Source organism: Octodon degus, unplaced genomic scaffold (assembly GCF_000260255.1).
Source record: "Octodon degus isolate 3935 unplaced genomic scaffold, OctDeg1.0 scaffold00163, whole genome shotgun sequence".
Lineage (NCBI taxonomy): Eukaryota > Metazoa > Chordata > Mammalia > Rodentia > Octodontidae > Octodon > Octodon degus.
Genome location: NW_004524739.1, coordinates 4,684,323 through 4,705,565, shown reverse-complemented (window position 1 = coordinate 4,705,565; position 21,243 = coordinate 4,684,323). Strand labels below are relative to the sequence as shown.

General features: G+C 40.5%; 1 protein-coding gene and 1 non-coding gene across 16 annotated transcripts in view; both read left to right on the top strand.

The window, feature by feature from the left end:
- Pum1 (pumilio RNA binding family member 1) overlaps positions 1 to 21,243 on the top strand; it is a 136,148-nt gene that overhangs the window by 6,052 nt on the left and 108,853 nt on the right. For all 15 annotated transcript variants that reach the window (XM_023702990.1, XM_023702989.1, XM_023702987.1 and 12 more), the window contains exon 2: positions 518 to 891. In XM_023702990.1, coding sequence (XP_023558758.1) covers positions 529 to 891 — 363 coding nt within the window. In that variant the 5' untranslated portion in view covers positions 518 to 528. The remainder of the gene's footprint in view (positions 1 to 517; positions 892 to 21,243) is intronic.
- Positions 4,360 to 4,494, top strand: LOC111813106. Its single transcript, XR_002818441.1, has one exon. It is a non-coding gene; the product is annotated as a U4 spliceosomal RNA (small nuclear RNA).

Below are 21,243 nucleotides of genomic sequence, written 5' to 3'. Positions count from 1 at the left end.
AAAAAAAAAAAAAAAAAGAAATTGTACGTGTCTTACACATGTTAGGTAACCACTCTGCTGAGCTGTATCCCCAGCCGTTGTATTGTTAACCTTTTGATAAATCTTCTCCTGTAGTTTCTAGTTAATTCTTGATGTCATCTGGTCATTGCCTTTATTATTTCCATTACATGTACACAGATTCCACAACTTAAAAATGGAATTTTTTTTTTTTTAAATTTCATTTTTTGAGACAAGGTCTTATTGCATAGTTCTGACTGGCTTTGAACTCACTATGTAGCAGTAAGCTGGCCTCAAACTCACCTTGATCCTCCTGCCTCAACCTCCCAAGTGCTGGGATTACAGGTGTGTGTTACCACTCCTGGCAAAAATAGAGATTTCAGTTTTAGAAATTGTGTGTATATTACAAAATACATAGCTGGTTGTATTGCAAAAGACATGTAGTTCATACTTTCATTGATATATGTGAAGTTGTTTTAAAAATGCAAGTATTGAGTATTTTTAACTTGTTTGTCCTCAGGTGTTGGTGGAATGAGCGTTGCATGTGTGTTGAAGAGAAAAGCAGTGCTTTGGCAGGACTCTTTCAGCCCCCACCTGAAACATCACCCTCAAGAACCAGCTAATCCCAACATGCCTGTTGTTTTGACATCTGGAACAGGGTCGCAAACGCAGCCACAGCCAGCTGCAAATCAGGCTCTTGCAGCTGGGACACACTCCAGCCCTGTCCCAGGATCCATAGGAGTTACAGGCCGCTCACAGGACGACGCTATGGTGGACTACTTCTTTCAGAGGCAGCATGGTGAGCAGCTTGGGGGAGGAGGAAGTGGTGGAGGCGGCTATAATAATAGCAAACATCGATGGCCTACTGGGGATAACATTCATGCAGAGCATCAGGTAAAAAATGTTCACTATTTCAGCTTTAAAACTCTTATAATCACTGTCCACTTAGGATGTCTGCTTTCAATGAATGTCTTTAAAAGCTTAAATTGCTGATTTAGTTTAAACAAGAGTCACTTCTTTAAAGAACTATCACTAATATTGTCACTTGGTTATGTACCATTCTAGTGCCGAATAGTAAATAACCAATTCATTGAAAAAAGACAAGATTGTTTTAATGTGCACAGTGCATTTCTGTGAATACTACTTTCAACAAAAATACTTTTCTTCTGTTGATAACATGTTTTAAGGTTGTCGGGTGGTTTATAGGACAAATGCATATTTTTAAAGTCTTTTCTATTGAGCATGTTTATTTTTAAGATGTTACAGTTAAAGGATTGGAAGTCAATAGCAAATTGGCTAGCTGCTTAAGTGACATTTGTTTGCAGTAAAACTGATTCATGTTTTATATCAGGAAATATTGATTGTGGCTTTAATCATCTTGATTCATAGTAGCATATGACTGTAACCCAAGCTGCTTGGGAGGTTGAGGCAGGAGGATTAAAAGTTCAAGTCTGGGCAATTTAGTGTGTGTGGGGATATACCCCCCCCCACCCCACAGACAGAGAGGGAGACACAGGATTTGGGAATGTAGCTTAGTGAAAAAGTGCTTGCTACCCATAGCATATGAGAAGCCCTAGATTCAGTTCCCAGTTCCATAAAAAGAAAAAAAAAAAATCTTTTGGTCAGAAACACAGATTATGTTAAACTTTTTAGTCAGTAAAATATAATTCAAGCTTTGATTTGGGACTAGTATGAGTAAAAATGTTAAAATTAACCAAAATCAAACAAGTTCTTAGAACTTATGTATTTATTTTGATGTATTTACTACAGGTGTTTTTTTTTTTTTTTTTTTTTTTTTTTTGTGGCTGGCTCAGCCCATCCTGGGGTCCAGGCTGGTGCGGCACGTGCAGGGGATCGAACTACAGTCCCTGCATGTTTGCCTAAGCATGGGCTTTAAACCACGGAACTATCTTGCCGGCCCTCTAGAACTTACTTACATTTCCAGTCCTGTACTAGAACTGTCAAGGAAATTTATTGAATACATGAGTCCTTAACCCTTTGCCCTCTAAATAAAGATGGAAAAGGGGCATATAAAGATAAAAGCTTTGAATTTCAGGATAAGATTTAATTTAATTTATTTTATTTTTTAAATGTTTGTTTATTTATTTATTTGTGTGTGTGTGTGTGTGTGTGTGTGTGGCCAGCTCAGCCCACCAGGGGGCGGGGCTGGCTGGCATGTGGTGCTGGGGGATTGAACCGTGGTCCCTGTTCTTTGCTAAGCTTGTTCTAAGTAGGTGCTTTAGATCATTGAGCCATCTCACCAGCCCCATAAGATTTAATTTAATAAGGCAGTAGGATTTTTCAGTGTTTGGAGTTGCTTTTTGTTTTTGAGACAGTCTTGCTGTGCAGTGTAAGCTGACCTTGAACTCACTGTGTAGCTCAGGGTGGTCTGAAACTTGCTATGATCTTCCTGTCTCAGTCTCCTGAGTGCTGGGATCACAGACATGTGACACTAGCCTGTTTTACTAGTCTTGTTCGTTTGTTTGTTCTCTCTGTTTTTTAACAGTAGTACTGGGCTTGAACACAGGGCCTCCCACATGGAAGGCAGGTGTTCTGTCACTGTGTTTAATCCCAGCACTCACAGAGTGGACTTGTGATCTTTCCTGTTTTTCAGCCTCCCAAGCATTGGGATTACAGGCACGCACCAACACACCCAGTTTCAATCAGCTTCTTGGTGCACCCCAGGGCAGGGCCTGCATGGCTGGCTGGTAGAATTGAACCTCCGACCCCTGTGTCTGCCTAAGCAGGCGCCTTAATCCACTGAGCTATCTGGCCAGCCCTCCCCAGTGCTTTTTATTTTTCTTTTGAGGTAGGACCTCTGTATATGATCCCCCTGCCTCTGGAGTAGTTGAGATTATGGACTTGGCTATCAGTTTGGGATCTAACAGAAATTTTTATAATTTAAGATTTTATTTCTGAATAATTTGAAAGTTTCATCTTGTAATACTGAAGATCAAGTCATTGACTTGCTGTGATTGTTTTATTTCCTCATTGCAAAATGTTTTTCTGTAAATGACTGAGATAAAGTGATGATGAAATAGGGAGAAAATTTTAAGGTCAGTTGGCTCAACTGTAAGCTTGTGTTTTGAGTTATAAGGGACAGAGATAGGTAGAAGCTTTGTGCTGGGGATGGGAAATTTAGAGGACAGTTTCACAGAGGTTGGTCACCTTGCTTTTGCAGTCTTTCACAGTAGGCTGTATTAGTACCTACCTAAGAGTGACAGATGGGAATAATTGTAGGTAGCCAGGAAGATTTAGTGGATGAATTCTTTGACTGTATTTATACCATTTTTTTTCTTTTATGTGTTGTCATCTTAATAGTGATATGATGACACCAACCTTTGACACTATTCTTATTCTAAAGTACTGTGAATTAATCTTTGCACTTTGTAATTATTTGGAACTACTATGTTAAGCTGAAGGAGCCCAAGTATTCTCCAACTTGGGGAGCCTTGTTATTCCATAGTGATCTCTACTGTTTCGTTCCGTGGGCTGTTGAACCATGAATCTCCTTTCTGGTATTTCGGTTAGGTGACTCAGCATGTGAGCCAGGAGCATTTAGTTTACATGCGTTTTTAATATTTCATTACATTTTGAGTTTACAGGTCCTTTTTTTAATCTTTTATTCATTTGGTATAGGGTCTCGCTATGCAGCTCAGACTCATAGTCATCCTCCTGTTTCAGCCGCCCTGGCACACTGTGCCTGGGGTTCCCCAGAGCCCGCATGGCATTCAGTACTGGGGATTGAACCAGGTTCTTGCACTTACCAAGCAAGTGCTTAGACCACTGAGCTATCTCCTCAGCCAAGTTTACAAATCTTAATGTTATGAACTTAGTCAAAAGAATCATTAGCAATAGCTGGGCATGTTGCCACAAGCCTGTAATCCTAGCATTCTGGAGGCTGAGGCAGGAGGTTTTCAGAAAGTGAGGCCAGCCTGGACTACATACTGAGTTCAAGGCCAGCTGGAACTATATGATGAGACTGTCTCCAAAAACAAAAGTAGAAATGAAAAGAAAAAAGACTCATTAGGTGTCAAATTCCCTCCCCTCCCCAAATTTTCAGTATTGGATAATGAATTCAGGGCCTTTGCACTGAGCTGTACCTCTAGCTGTTTTTTTAAATTTTGAGATAGGATCTTGCTAAGTTGCGTAGGCTGGGCTGAAATTTGTGATGGTCTTACCTTAGCCTTCTAGAGTGCCTGGATTTCACCCACCTGCAGCCCCTTGTCTGTAAGATTATTTTACTCCAGTTGGGGGTGTGGGCACTGGTGGAGAGCATATTTAGCATATGCGCAGCCTTTGGGTCAACCTTCAGCACTCCCAACCGGTTTTCAGTAAGATGCCCTCCTCTGTTGTATATGGAGCTTTGTGCAGGGGCAGTATTGTAGCCAGTAAGGTTTATCAGAGGCTCCCTGTGATTATTGCTTATAGAAAACTATTCTTATTTATTTATTTATTTATTTAGTGTGAGTGTGGCCAGTTCAGCCCACCAGGGGGCGGGGCTGGCTGGCATGTGGTGCTGGGGATTGAACTGCGGTCCCTGTGCTTTTGCTTAGCTTGTTCTAAGTAGGTGCTTTAGACCACTGAGCCATCTCACCAGCCCGAAAACTTTTCTGTTGTGTATGGAACTTAACTGTATGTTTCCTAGCTGGCAACTTTTGTAAAAGATTTTTCCCCTCATGGAAAAATAAGAATGTTACGGAAGTGAAGTAAGTTAAGAAGTATCTAGATGAATATTGGGTTATTAGGAGTTTTTGTGGCTAAAGAGGAGAATGGGATGAAATGTAATATTCTTAATAAAACAAAAATGTACCAGTCAGGAGGAAGGGTTTTAAATTTGTTATGGGTGTAGTTGAAGTATCTTGTAAATTGTAAAGAGTAAGGTGTTCTTGTTTTCAGCACACCTTTCTGTGGTAGCAGAAGAGACATACTTTTTTCTTTTTGAGACAGGGTCTTGCTGTGCAGTTCAGGCTGGTGATCTTGAGCTCACTTTTTTTTTTTTTTTTCTTTTAGGTCACTATTTATTATGGATTTTATTTTCAAATAAGATTCTTTACATTCCCTGGTACAGTTAGATAAAGTAAGTCAGAAAGAGTAAAATTGTAGAAAGAAACATCAAAGGTACAGGCTGCAGTTATGGTGACTTGGTTTCCGGTGCTTGTTTCTAAGTACTCTAAATACATTTTTATCTCACAGGCAAAGTGAGTTAGGTGAGTTTGTGTTCATGGCCCTTGAGGCCTGCTTTTGAGCTCACTTTGTAGCCCAGGCTGATCTCAAACTTGCAACGAACCTCCTGGCTCAGCCTCTCTGAGTGCTAGAATTACAGGCCTGTACTAGCACCATAGGCTGTCTGACTTTTTATGATTGCTATCTCTGTCCTATAGTGGTATTGGGCACTAGTTTTTTTTGAACTGGGAATTGAACTCAGGTCCTTGCACTTGCCAAGCAAGTGCTTATTCTACTGAGCTATCTCCCTGGCCCCTTACCAGTTTTTTTTTTTTTTTTTTTAAATTGCAGACTACTACTGTCCCTGCTTGCAAGTAAAGTCCGTATTTTGATTTTTCCTAAATTTAAGTTTTCTGAGTGTAATTTTTTTAAAAAATTGTTCTTTTATTAGTACACTTTTGCTCTGCTAGCCTCTTCAAGTGCTGGGATTGCAGGTTTGCACCACCATACCCAGTGAAACATATTTTTTGAACGTGTGTCCATTTTCTCTCAGGCTGCATACAGTTCTCCACCCCCTGTAATGGAGATTGAGCCCAGGTCTTAAATCCATCCATCCAGCCATCCAGCCATCCAGCCATCCATCTATCAGTCTATCCATCTTAGCTCTTTATTTTTTGAGACAGGCTTTCACTTTGTAGTGTAGGCTTTGAACTCCTTGTGTAGCCCAGGCTGGCCTGGGGCTCCCTTAGCTTCACCCTGCTGATTATTGGGATCACAGATGTGTACCACCATACCTGGCTTCTTTATTTATTTATTTAGTAACTTTATTTTTATTTATTTATTTATTTATTTTTAAATTTATTTGTGTGTGTGTGTGTGTGGCCAGCTCAGCCCACCAGGGGGCGGGGCTGGCTGGCATGTGGTGCTGGGGGATTGAACCATGGTCCCTGCACTTTGCTAAGCTTGTTCTAAGTAGGTGCTTTAGACCACTGAGCCATCTCACCAGCCCCTTTATTTTTTATTTTTATTTTGAGGCAGGGTTTCACCAAGTTGCTAAGTTGACCTGGATGTGTTTGAATTTGACTCTTCTATCTCAGTTTTTCAGAGTGGTCAAGTAATGACATTTGCTGAATACTTTCTTTAGGGTAAGCCTGAGTACTAGGATTAAGCTTCTTGGGTGTTGTAGATACACTTGTGGATACTGGTGAAGATATTTTACATGCTAATAGAGGAACAAGCATATGATGAGCAATATGCACCAGGAGAGTAGTGTACGCACAAGCTGTAATAGTTTTGTTTTTTTCTTTTACACACTTTTGTTCTGTCTTCCCTATATTTTACATGGAATTTTTTTTTTTTTTTTCATCTTCTGGATACAGTAAGAAGCATAATGAAATTACAGCTCAAGTTCAGTGTGTAGCTGTGGATACTCTGCTAGGAATATTGTGAGAAGTGGTACAGAGGTTGGCAGGGGGTTGGGTGAATTTAGCATTGCCTGCATGCTAGACAAGTCTTGCCTACCACTGAACTATATATCCCCAGCTTGGGATAGTTTAATAATTGGGAATTTGTTTAAAGAACTTTGTCTGTGGGGTGTAAAGGGCATTGGTGATAAAACTTGAGATTATGGAGTTACTAGTTTTTTTTGTCCAGAGAGTTTGTATTTCTTGGTATGTAGTATTTTTGAGAACTGCTAATTTTTGCTGATGCCTTAATAATGGTTTGAAAACATTTAGCTGACATAGGCTTGTCTATGAATTGCCTTTAATAAGTGCTTTTATAACTATAAAGCACTGTTGGAGACCTTTTGTTTTCATTCTAACCCAAGGCTGCATGCATACTCAGCAGGTGCTCTACTACTCAACTGTATTCTCTGCTCTGAGTTACTCTATGTATTTTGAGTCTCATGAGGAATGCTTTTTCAGTTTTATGGAAATAGAGCATTCTGAAGATTTTCTTCTTTTATGTGTTTGGCACAGAGTCTCACTATGCAGCTCAGACTCATAGTGATTCTCCTGTTTGCAGCTTCCCCAGCGCTGGGATTTCAGGCATGTGCCACTATGCTCTGTGCAACTGGGGGCGGGGCTGGTGCAGCATGTGGCGCTGGGGATCAAACCTCGATCCCTGTGCTTGCCTAAGCAGGCACTTAGTCTGCTGAGCTATCTTGCTGGCGCTGAAGATAACAGCTTTAATAGTGTTATTGGTATTTACCCCTTTAAAATGTAATTTATTTTCAGCATATTTGTTCAATTATGCAATCAACACCATAATTTTAGAACATTTTCAACACTTCAAAAATCTTTTTTACCTCCAGCAGTTACTCTCCAATCCTGGGCAGCCACCAGTCAACTTTTGTCTCTGAATTTGCCTATTTTGGGCATTTCACATTAATAACCATAAAATATAGGGCCCTCTGTGCCTGCCTGCTTTCATTCCTTTTTTGGGGGGCGGGGAGGTGCAGTGTCTCGCCGAATAGTCTCTTCTGGCCTTGAACTGAGTACACCTGTGAGCCTGTTTGCTATCATGTCTGATTTGCCTTCTCCTGCTTCATGTTTTAAAGGCTCATCCAGGGCATGGGGATTATATTAGTTATTTTTCTCAGTTGCTGAGACAAAATATTCAACCCAAAGTTAAAGGAAGAAAGCTTTATTTAGCTTTCAGTTTGTGGAGGTTTCAGTCCTAACCAATTGGTTGCTGCAAGGCAAGGTGGCTTGGCAGATGGGTGACAGTTCATGGCTGCAAAAGATAGCAGAAGCAGCAAGAGGAAAAGGAGGGGAGCTCTTTTCCTCCATTATATTGTATGCAAGGCTATCCACCCTCAGGCGGGTGTAGCACTTATATCCCAATCCCAGCACTAGACAATGAACCAGTCACAAACTCTAGATTCAGCCACCTCCAGAAGTTCCTTCCCCCATTCCAGTGTCTGTATGAGGCTCTGAGGGGCCATCCAGACACAAAACATAACAGATGTAGTGGCATTGGAGTGCTTGCAGTGCTTGCCTGCGAAGCATGCATTAGGCCAGTTATGGTGATCCTTTTAGTGCTTGGAATGACAACAAACAGCCTGCTGCAGCACATATGCAGTAGGCTTGATGCTACTGCATTAAGCTGTGTGTTTAAAGAAAAAAAAATCATCTGTTATAGTGTGTCATTTCTTTCTATTTTTTATTTTTATTTTTTGTCTTTGAGGCAGGGTCTGGCTGTGCAGTTCAGGCTGGCCTTGAGCTCACTTTGTAGCCCAGGCTGGTCCTGAACTTGGATGATCCTTTTGCCTCAGCCTCCTGAGTGCTAGGATTACAGGTGTGTGCTACCACCCCCGTAGTTTTTTATTTTTGAATTAACATTCCATTGTATAGGGCTAGGGAGATAGCTCAGTAGAATAAGTGCTTGCCTGGCAAGTTCAAGGTCATGAGTTCAGTCCCCAGTATCGCCAAAACAAACCAAAAAAAAAAAAGGAAAGAAAGAAAAAAAAACCATTCCATTGTATAGATCTGCAATATTTTATCAGTTGATAGATCTTTGGATTGTCTCTGCTTTTTGGTCATTATGTACACTGCTGTCCACAAGAGCATTTGTGTAGACAAATATTAATCTATCTTGGTTACCTAAAGAATTTAGTTTTTGATGATACTGAGGATTGAATTTAGTATCTTTTCTACCAACGCACATCCCTGGTTCAGGATTTTAGAGTGCATAGATCTTTAATACACAGATACAAAAATAACAAATTTGGGGGCCTGGCCCTAGCTCAGTCCTTTAAGTGGCTGCTTCCACAAAGCTGTCAGCCTCAGGTTGCTGTAGTTCGATCCTCACAACACTCCAGTCAGCCGGCCAAAAGTGCCCTGAAGGCATTCGAGGAGCCAAAAAAAAAAAAAAAAAAAAAAAAAATCCTTATTCCATTTGGGGCTGGGGAGATGGCTCAGTGGAATAAGTGCTTCTCTGGCGAGCACAAGGGCCTGAGTTCAATCCCCAGTTCCACCAAAAAAACAAAAACAAAACAAATTTCACTGATGCCAGTGCTTGATACAAGTAGGGATTGAGCTAAGCATGGTGGTCCACACCTGTAATCCTAGCACTTGGGAGACTGAGGCAGTAGGCTCTGCATGAATTCAAGGCCAACATAGGCTGCTTAGTGAGTTCAAGTCTAGTCTCAGTTATATAGCAAGATTTTGCCTCAAAAGCCACCCCGTCAAAAAAAAAAAAAAAAAAAAAAAAAAGATTTGGATTGGTTTATTATTTACAGTCTTTTACTCTGGTTTTGAAAAAAAATTAAGCCAGTGTGAAGTTTTACTGAAGCCATTGTTTCTGTGAAGAAAATATTTGCAGGTACATGGTGTAAGTAACCTTGTCTACGCTCCGTGAAGAGGAATGCCTAAAATCTAGGGAATAGTTGTCTTCAGGGGAGCCGTAGACTCTTCAGATGCCGTGACTATCGGTTGACCTGCTAATGACAAATACTTTTTTTCCTATTAAAGACAGGTCCCTGGGCTGGCGAGATGGCTCAGTGGTCTAAAGCACCTACTTGGAACAAGCTTGGGAAAACACAGGGACCACGGTTCGATCCCCCAGCACCACATGCCAGCCAGCCACGCCCCCTGGTGGGCTGAGCTGGTCACACACACACACACACACACACACACACACACACACACAATAAATAAATAAATGTTAAAAAAAAATAAAGACAGGTCCCTGAGGATTTTCAGTAAGGCAGTGTATTAAGAAGCACCAAAGATGCTACTAATTTCAGGAAGTTCTGTAGTTGAGTTTGATTTAAATTGTACCTCCTCTATCCCAAATGTTAGGAAGATACTATTATGGGTCAGAAACCTTGGTTTATTTCTTTATTTTTAGATTTTAGTGTTTTGAGACAGTGTCTTGTTGTGCAGGCCAGGCTGCCTTGAATTTGCTGTGCAGCTCAGGCTGGTCTCAAACGTGAAGGATCCTCCTTAGCCTCATGAGTGCTGGGATTACCGGCTTGCTTGCGCTGCCATGCGGGCTGGAAACCTTTAATAACAATGAAGGCAGTGTGTCAGTTTCTCTGAAGAAACTTAGTTTCATGTGGAAAGGGGGTAATTATAAAGAAAAATATTTCAAAATCAGAATTTTATTGAATTGCCATGATGAGATGGATACGAAGGTGAGGCTATAGTGTAAGATCCAGAAAACAGGTGAAAGACAATTCTTTACCAGATATATTTCCTTCATTTGTTAGTTTGTTTCCTAGAAAATAGGCTTTGTGCTCTATGTGATGTGTATGGGCTAAAGATGAGGAGGAAAATCCCATAAAATATTGTTGTATTTGTTTAGATGGGGAGTTTCATTATATGTAATTTGGTTTCTAAATTTTTTGGTTTTTTTTTTTTTGTGTATTTAGTGCATGGTCTACAGGGTCTCACTACACAGATCGGACTCATAGTGAGTCCCCTGTTTTCAGCCTCCCAAGTGCTAGGATTACAGGCATGTGCCACCATGCCCAGTCTCTGTTTTTATTTGGGGGGGGTGGCGTGGCACCAGGGTCAAACTCAGGGCCTTGTGCTTTCTGGGCAAGCACTTATTCCACTGAGCTATCTCCCCAGCCCATACCCAATCTCAGTTGTCTCTTAGAGTACTCCAGGGTGCAGCTGGCATGGCAGGTGGGGGGGGTTCCTGCATCTGCCTAAGCAGATGCTTTAATCTGCTGAGCTATCTGGCCAGCCCCATGTAATTTGGTTTCTTATTCATTTTGTATTCTCAAAATTTCAAATGACTGACCTATCGCTTACAAAGACAAGTATGATAGGTTTTTTTTTTTTTTTTTTTTTGAGACAGGGTCTCTAAACAGTTCAGACCAGCCTTGTGCTCACTTTTGTAGTCCCCAGGCTGATGTTGAGCTCCTCCTTTCTCCACCTCCCCAGTGCTAGGATTACAGGTGTGCATCACGACACCCATTAAGCAGGATAGTGCCTTAAAAGAGATGGGTCTGACATGTGAATGAAAGTGTATGCTTGAGGGCTGTCCAGATAGCTTAGGGGACTGAAGTGCCTGCTTAGGTAGAGCATAGCAGCAGGCAGGTTCGATCCCTGGGGTGCTGTGCTGTGCTGTGCTGTACTGTACTTTGCTGTACTTTGCTGTGCTGGCCCCACCCCCGGCGTGTGCTGAGGCAGTTGAGAGTAGGCGTGGTGGTGTGTGCCTGTAATCACAGTGTTTGGGAGGCTGAAAACAGGATCACTGTGAGTCTGATCTATGTAGTGAGACCCTGTACTCCTGTACGCCCTGTAGACCCTGTACCAAATTCATTAAAAAAAAAAAAAAAAAAAAAAAAAGAGGGCCAACCAAATAGCTCAGCAGATTAAAGTGCCTGCAAGCAGGCACAGGGGCCAGGGGTTTGATCCCTGAGCCTGCTGTGCCGACTCCGCCCCTGGGGCGTGCTAAAATGGCAGTTCAGACTGGGCGTGCTAGCGCAGGCATGTAATCCCAGCACTTGGGAGGCTGTAAACAAAATCTCTACGAGTCTGATCTAGTAGTGAGACCCTGAAGACCCTTCCCTAAAATACAGAAAAAAGTAAAAAAAAAAAAAAAAAAAAAAACTATGCTTGATACGTTTCTTGTAGAAAAACTTTGATATTCTTTCTTTTTTTTTTTTGGTATGGGGAATCAAACTCAGGATCTTGTACTTGCTAGGCAGGTGTTTATGCCGCTGAGCTATATCTTTGGCCCAGAAAAGTCTTGGAGAATCATTATTTATTTATTTTTAAGTGCAATGCTGTCTCCTTTATATTAATTTCATCTTTCCTTTTTTTTTTTTTTTTGTATTCTGAGACAGGGCTTGCTGTGTAGCTCAGGTTGGACTTGAACTCACTATGTAGCCCAGGCTGAGCTAAACCTGTATTAGTCTTCCCTAGTGCTGGGATTACAGGTGTGTGCCACCACAGCTGGCACATTAATCTCCTCCTCTCCCCACCACTCCCTGTCCCTTTTTCTCTTTTTGAGATAGGATCTTTGCATTTATGGAGATCCTCTTGGTATAGCCTCCCAAGTGCTGAGATTAGAGGTGTACACCAACATCCCCACCCCCCTATTCTCTTTTTCTTACAGTTGATCTGAAAGCTTTCACATTGAGCTACATTCTGAGTCCTTTTTTATTTTAGATTTTGAGACAAAGTCTGGCAAATTCATTGTCACCCAGGCTCAGCTGAAAGTTGCTACCCTTGTGCCTCATCCTCCTAGAGTGCTGGAATTACAGGTGCATGCTTCCATACATGGCTATTTATTTATTTATTTGTGTGGGGGGGCAGGCATTCTACCACTGAGCTTCATCCCTACCCCTTTTACTTTGACATAGGGTCTTGCAAAGCTTCCCAGCTTTCAAACTCATGATCTTCCTGCTTTAGTCTCCTCAGCTTTATAACAGGAGTGTGCCATCATACCTAGTTTAATTATCTTTGTTTAGTAATATGCTGAGCATAGTTTGTTGGAATAGATTGAGTATATGAGCTCTACAGGTAATTTAATCAGTGTTACATATTTTTCTGTATCTAGAATGAATAACTCATTCATAAGCTGTACTGGATCTAATCATTCCCCCCCCCCATTGTTTTTTTTGTGTAGTTCATACTGGCCTTGTACAATGTAGTTAATCCTTGATGGCCTCAAAGTCCCTGTGAGCCTCCTGCCTTAGCCTCCTGAGTGCTGGGATTATGGGGTGTGCCTTCACATTGGATTAATGTAATCTTTTTAAATGAGTTGAACCACCTAGCAGTTCATATAGGCTCCTTTTCCTTCTTTTTCTTTCTGTTTTCATTGTGGTTTTAGGGATTGAATCTATGGACCTTATGGAAGCAAAGCAAGTGCCTTGTTACTAACCCTAACCCGCACTTCCAGTTCACCAATAGTTTTTTCTTTTGGTGTGTGGTTTATGATGACTTATCCTCACCCCTTTTAAGAATAGGAAAACTTATTAGAGAAAGGAATGGGGAATAGGAGTAGCTCCTAAGTGACAGGAGGGATCCTGAATGGGTTGCCCACCATTAGGTTTTTAATCATTCCCCTTTGTTGATGAGGAAATGCTCCGTGAGGAAAACTAAGTATTATGTCATAAAATCTCGTAAAGGAGCTTTCTTTCTTTCTTTCTTTTTTTTTTTTTTTAAGGAACTTGCTTTCTCACACACTTCCCCCAATTCCCCCACCCTCCCCCACCCCCTGGCTGGCTTTGTCTTGCCTGAAACTCACTGTTATTTTTCTGCCTCAGCCTCCCAGGTGCTGGAATTATAGGCTTGCACTACCAAAGTCTGGCTTCATGTATTAATTGTTGTTGTTGTTATTATTATTGACAGCTGTGTATCCCAAGCTGGTCTCAAACTCTTTGCAGTTCCCATCTCACCCTTCAAATGCTGAGAATACAGGCCTGTGCCACCATACCTAGTGATGGATTTTTTGAGACAAGATCTCACTGTGTGCCCATCGCTGGCCTAGAATTCACAACAACCCTTTTTTTTTCTCATTCTTCTGAGTGCTTGGATTATAGTGTGTGCCAAGGGACTGGGGATGTAGCTGCTGTACAAATGTGAGGTCCCAAGTTCGATCCCTGGTACTGTTAAAAAAAAAAAAAAAAAAAAGCAAATTAAACATGACACAAGTAAAAAGAAAGAGTGAAGGACAGTGTCAGTTACAGCATGTGCTACCACATCTGGCAATAGATTTTTTTTTTATTTAGATTGTTATTTAAAGTATTTGTGGGTAACTTTCCTGTGTACCTTCGTTAGGAACCGTTATTTATTTATTTATTTATTTATTTATTTTTTGGCGGAACCAGGGATTGAACTCAGATCCTTGCGCTTGCCAGGGAAGCACTTATTCTGCTGAGCCATCTCCCCAGCCCCCTTAATTTTATATTTTTAAATAATTTTATTGAGAAACAAATAGCAATGAGACAGTTTCAAAACTGGTTAGTAGGACAGTTTCAATAATTAATACATTGCATATTGTTTTGTTTTTGTTTTTGGAAGAACCAGGGATTGAACTCAGACCCTTGCGCTTGCCAGGGAAGCACTTATTCCACTGAGCCCTCTCCCCGGCCCCTACATTGCATATTGTTGTCTTAGTGGTTATTCATTGTACAAGATGAAGACATGCTATCCTGTCCACAAACACTATTAGAACAAATCTTTCTATTCATTGAATTAAGAGAAAGTAGCTGTATATCCTATTTTGAATATACAGATACAAAATAATCATTCATTTGTATCCCCGTTTTTGTTTAGTTTTGTTAGAGAAGGGTATTCCATTGTCATTTAAATATTGTAGGTGCGTGAATTCAGCAAAATATTCCAGTATAGTCCAGTAGTCCATAATAGTAGTGTGTTTTCTGTAGGACTGGCAATGTCAGAAGTTGTTGACTTGAGCCTTTTACAGCTCAGCATATTAATATGGCTTTACTTTTTTAAAAAAATATTTATTTATTTATTTTGTGTGTGTGTGTGTGGCCAGCTCAGCCCACCAGGGGGCGGGGCTGGCTGGCATGTGGTGCTGGGGGATTGAACCGCGGTCCCTGTGCTTTGCTTAGCTTAGCTTGTTCTAAGTAGGTGCTTTAGACCACTGAGCCAATATGGCTTTACTTTTTATACTTCGTTTTTATACTTTTCTGCTGGATGGTTAAGACCAAGATAAAGCAAGACCTGTATAACAAAAAATGTAACTTTTGTATCTGATAACGTCAGTCAAATCCCCTCAGGATTTATCCTGAAACCCTGTACTGCAGTTTGTAGATCCTTTGTCAGTGTCAGCCATATGGATGAGTCACGGCCATTGCTTGACCAGTTTGCTCTCTGTGAAAGCCTGAGAAAATGTTTTTTCTCCATGTGACTCTCCTTAGGCACACACTATATCATCGATCACTTTCCTCTGTGGCCCCATAATCTCCTTGATCAGATAATTTGGGGCACAGCTGAGTTACATGATGTTACGGTATAGGTTCTCTTATGTCCTGAGTCTTCACTGTCCTTGAAAGGTTAGGGCCAAAATGTTGGCTGTCCTTGCAGTCCTTCTTTTTCTCTAATTTTTCATCTGCAAACTTAGATTGTTAACTCTCCAGAAGAGAAGCTTATTATTATTGCCCTACAACATAGGCATTTGAGCTTAACCTATCTGTCTGAATATCAAACATCTTAGACATAACATGGAACAGGTTTTTTCCATCAAGTATTGATATGTTAAACTTTGAGTCCCTGCAGAATATGAAGAAAAAAATTAAAATAAAAAACTAAAAATATTTAAAAAATAAGAATAAACAATTAAATATTTTTACACAGAAATTTAGAAATCTAACCATATATAGCATTGTAGCAGGAGGGAACCGTTATGATGGATCCTCAAAATTAAAAAAAAAAAAAACAAGAACAAAACAAAGCATGAAAACCTTTTCATTTTCAACCTTTTATTTCCAGCACCTGGCAAATACTCATAAATGCTGAATGAATAGATGCTGTCATCAGGGTACATTGAAGAAATGTATTGAGTGTGGTGTTTTATTTTGAAGAGTATTAAGATGTCATTTTGAATTAATAAAAAGATGTATGGTGTATCCAAGCGTAGGATCCTGAATACTGAGAAGATTTGGGCTTGAAATAAGCCAGTAAGCACTCATTGAAGGACTGTATTAAAAAGTCTTTCAGGAGTTCTGTTAGCTCTGATTTTGTACTTGTTGTAGTCTTTTTTTCCTTCTTTAAAATGTTTAGTTTCAGTGTGAGGAGTTAAGGCACAGGAGTTTTTAAAAAAAGGTTATTTTTATTATTATTATTTTTTGTGGTTGGCTCAACCCACCCTGGGGGTGGGGCTGGAGTGGCATGTGGTGCCAGGGATTGAGCTATGGTCCCTGCATGCTTACCTAAGCAAATTCTTTAGACTGCTGAGCTATCTCGCCGGCCCTAAAAAGTTATTTTTTTCAAAAAAGTTATTTTAGGGGCTGGAGAGATGGCTCAGTGGTCTAAAGCACCTACTTGGAACAAGCTTGGCAAAGCACTGGGACAGCGGTTCGATCCTCCAGCACCACATGCCAGCCAGCCGCGCCCCCTGGTGGGCTGAGCTGGCCACACACACACACACACACACACACACTAAATGTTAAAAAAAAAAGTTATTTTAAATCATATCAACAGATAGTCACAGTGGCACAGTGCTTGCCTGGCAAGCATGAGGTCGTGAGTTTAATTCTCACAGCAAAACAACAGCAGCAAGAAATCAGATGGGCAAACAGAAAGGACCACAAGACCAAGGTTTGTGTTCTTTGTTTTGTGAAATATCAAAACTTTGTTTTACTAGTGTACGGGGCTGGCACAGCATGTGGTACTGAGGATCAAACCTTGGGTCCTTGTATTTGCCGGGCAGGGGCTTAGACCACTGAGATATCTCACCAGCCCTATCCCCACGGATTTTATTTTTTGAGATAGTGTCTTGCTAAGTTGTCAGCTTGCTCAGGCTGGGCTTGAACTTTTTTTTGGTTTTGTGAGACAGGGTGTTGCTTTGTAGTACAGGCTGGCCTTTAACTTACCTGTAGCCCAGGCTGGGCGATCTTCATGCATCCGTCTCCTGAGTGCTGGGATTATAGGTGTGTGCTACCATGCCTGCTTAACAGAAAGTGTTCGTTGTACCTTTCGGGATTTTATTTACTCTTTCCGTTTCTTTCACGCGGGAGACAATACAGTGTTTACACATGCAGGTTTGATTTGTTTCACTTATGAGTATAGTATGGTCTCTAGTTGTATCCATTTACCTATAAAAGCCCTGAGTTTATCTTTCTGTACAGCTGATACTCTATTGTATAAAAATACCACATCTTTATCTATTCCTCAGTTGATGAGTATTTGGGTTGTTTCTAAGATTTAGCTATGACAGATTGTTATAAACGTGGGCACACAGGAAAGAAACAGCCCACAAGGAAAAAACAACTGGGATGGAAAACAGCTACAACTGGGATGAAAAAACAACTACAAGATAGTTAAGATAATTGTGTTGCTAATTTCTATTTGTGTATATGTATATGTGTGTATATACACACACACATTTTTGTATGTATATATACATATATATACATACATAAATGTGTGTGTGTATGTATATATATATATATTTTTTTTTTGTTTGTTTGTTTGTTTTTGGTGCCAGAGGTTATACTTGGGATGTTCGGCTTGCCAGGCAGGAATGTCTTTGTGCCATCTTCCCAGCCCTCTATTGGTTTATTGATAGGAATATTTAATGCTTAATTGTTTGATCAGTTTTTTATGGCTGTCTCTGGTAATCTGAGCAACTATTTTGAAGACAACAGTATGTAGTGTAACAACCATTGTTAATTTACTATGTTTTGAAATTCTGTATCATTTAAAAAATTTTTAAATTTTATTTAAAATTAAAAAAATCTTTGTGATACTTGAAAGATGTACATTTTATTTTCTTTTTAATTTATTTAGTACAGAGTGTACAGGGTCTCACTATGTAGATCATTGTAGTGATTCTCCTGTTTTCAGCCTCCCAAGTGCTGGGATTACAGACATGCACCACCACGCCCAGTCTCAATCGCCTGGCAGGCCAGGGATCAAACCCTGCCACTGTGCTCTGCCTAAGCAGGGGCTTTAGTCTGCTGAGCTATCTGAGGAGCTTCAAGATGTACATTTTAAATGTGTAGTTTTAGCTGATCCTGGAGGCACTCACTTGTAACCAAGCCATGCGGTAGGCTGAGGTAGGAAGATTGCCTTGAGTTTAAGGCCAGACTGGGCTACAATGTAAGACTGTCTCGTAACAAAAAAGTGTTCTTCGAAAGGTCCTGTTTATCAAAAAGCATGTTTCGAAACTGTCATTATAGTCAAGATGATGGCAATACCATCATATTTGAAAGGTCCTTGGCCTTTTTTCCTGTCTTTTTTGAGATCCTGGGGTTCTAACTGAGGCCCTTGCACAGGTTAGCCAAGAGCTGTGTATTGTCGAGGTACACGCCAGGCTCACAGGGCTCTTTTGCATTTCTCCCTGGCAGCAAACATTCATATGCTTTTCACAGAGATCTAGGCTTTGAGTTTTGTATTTTAATGAGACATGAAGTGACAGGAAGAGCATTCTTGCTATTTATAGTCACAGAAGTGCCCCATCTCAAGAAGTTTTGCATACAGTTCTATTTGCTTGAATGTTGTTCTCTTGGCTTCTCTCAGTATTGCCTTTTCTCTTTCAGACCCCTTGTTTGTGTGCTCCTTGGAGGCATACTGTCCCATACTGTCTTCTTTGCTTTCTCAGGAACCTTTATTACCATTTTGAAGTAACCTGTACTTTGGAAATGTTTTCAGGGAGCATCTATTGTTTTCTGAGTAGTAGCAGTTACTTGTTTTTTTAAGACAGGGTCTCACTATGTAGTTTGATCTCATTGAATAGTCCAGGCTGGCCTGAAACTTGCTTCCATCCTCTTGCCTCATTCTCCTTAGTGCTGGAATTATAGGTGTGCACCACTTCTACTTTGGCCTTTTTGATTTTTTTGGAGACAGGGTCTCACTATGTGCAGCTCAGGCTGGCCTTGAATTCTTTTTTTTTCTTTTTTTTCCATTTATATATTTGTTATAGGATCTCACTAGGCAGCTTGTATTCCTAGTGATCCTCCTATTTTCAGTCTCCTCAGGGCTGGGATTACAGGCGTGCGCCACCATGCCCAGACTCCTTTACTAGCTCAATGCACTCTGGGGGTGGGGCTGGCACAGCATGGAGGCCTGGGGATCGAACTTGGGTCCCTGCACTTGCTGAAGCAGATACTTAGTCCATTGAGATATCTCATGGGCCTTTGGCCTTGAATTTTGGATAACCCTTGTACTTTTAACATCTCCACTGCCTCCTTGCCTGGCTTCCCCTCATACCTGATCTGTTAAGAATCATTGATACCTTTTTAAAAACATTTTTCTTGTATATTTTTTTAAAAACTTACTTGGTGCAGGGTTTTACTAAGCAGCTCAGATTTGTACTGATCCTCCCATCTCAGCTTCCCCAGTGCTGGGATTACAGTTGTGCGCTACCATGTCTGGTTTCAATGGCCGGTATAGTGTGTCTGGGTTTGAACTCAGGACCTTGTACTTGCCAGGCAGATGCTTAGACTGCTGAGCTATCTCCCCAACCCTGAATTGTTGGTATCTTCACTAGCACATCATACTTTTTAAATTTAAAGGAGGTAGGAATCTGTTTGTGTATTATGTTCTGTTTTAGGATTATGAAGTCCAGAATGAGTTATTTGGTGTGTTCAGTAGTTTCCTTGTAACTTAGATTGCTGATTCATCTGGACAGACTTTTACTGGTAGAGAATTCCTTATTCTCTGATGTATTAAAAAACAGTAGAATATTGGAACAAAGAAGCAGTGACGTTGGTAACCAGGCCACTCAGTGTTGGAAGACCTTTTCTAGGCATACAGAAGACTTGTTGGATAAAAGGAGCTCTTATTTTCTTTGTTAACTGTATTGCAACAGTAATACTGGACTAGGACAGTAACAATGGTGTATGCAACTTGAGGAACTTTCTCTGAGAAGTGTTAGGTTGTTAGTGTAGATTGCCTTTGTTACTGTACCATGTTCATTCCTTTACATTTAAAATTATAATCAGCCAGTTTTACAGATAGGCTGAAACAAGAAAAGGATAGTTTTTACTGGTGGTGAGTGTAGTTTGTATTTCAATATTGTAAGTGAACTAAGGACTCTTACTCTATATTCTTAAACCATGTTTGAAAAGTTAAATAAATGTCTGTTATCTTCCCAATAAAAAATAATGGTTTACAGGGTTGGGGATATTGCTGTGGGCGAGTGCTTGCCTAAATTGGTGAAGGCTCTAAGTTTGGTGCCTAGTATTGGGAAGAAAAATACAATGGCTTGTATGTATTTTTGAATTTTGTAATCAGTAAATATTCATGGTAAACCTTGGAAAGTATAGTAAATAGTCCAAAACAAAAACTGAAATCACCCAAGACTCTTATCTACCTTAAAATGTAATTCAGCTTTCTACTGGCATCTTTATTTTTGTTTATGAGACAGGGTCTCACTTTGTAGTTCAGGCTGGCCTTGAACTCACTTGATGTAGCCTGGGCTGGCCTCAACTCACAGCAGTCCTCCTACTTCCACTTCCTGAGTGCTGGGATTACAGACTTGTACCACCACACCTTGCTTGGTATCTTCTTTTTAAATTTTTTTTTTTCTTTTTGAGTGAGTTTTTATGTAGCACAGGATGGTTTTGAACTTAGGTGGATCTTACTGCTTCAGCCTCCTGAGTGCTGGGATACTGTTGACTTTTCTCTTAAAGTGTTGGGGATTGAGGCTTGAAGATAGGATGCAAGGCCTGTGTTTGAGACAAGCGCGCTATTACAGAGCTATAGCCTTGATGTCTTTTTCAGTTTGCGTTTTGCTTGCTTCAACCGGTGCCTCCCCCCCTTTTCACACATGCAGGTCTGATTTATTTCACTTATGAGTATGGTCTCTAGTTGTATCCTTATACTTATAAAACCTTCTTTTTATAAGTTTATCTTTTTTTATTTTAGGGAAGGGTCTAGAGGGTGTTCAGGGTCTCACTGCTAGATCGGACTTGTAGTGATCTGCCTGTTTACAGCCTCTCATGAGCTGGGATTATAAGCGTGCGCGCCATGCCCAGTCTCAATTGCCATCTCAGTATGCCCCGGGGGCAAGGATGGCGTGGCAGGCCCAGGGATGAACCCTTGACCCCTGCACCTGCTTGCAGGTGCTTTAATAAGATTTATATCTTTTTTTTTTTTATAGCTGAGTAATAGTCCTTTGTGTAAAAATACATCTTTTTTTTTATCCATTCCTTGGTTGATGGACATTTGGGTTGTTTCCAAGATTTAGCTATGACAAATTATACTGCTAAATATGTGAGTCCACATGTATTGCTGTGGTATTATTAACCAGTATTTTGTTAATTTCTTTTCCTTTTTTAAAAAAATTTCTTTTTCTATTGGAAAAGCTCTTTTAGTTTGTTTTATTGAGACAATGTTTCACTACATATTTCAGGGTGGTCTTCAACTCAATTGTGTAGCTCAAGTTGGTTTTCAACTCCTGGTGCTCTTCTTCCTGAGCCCT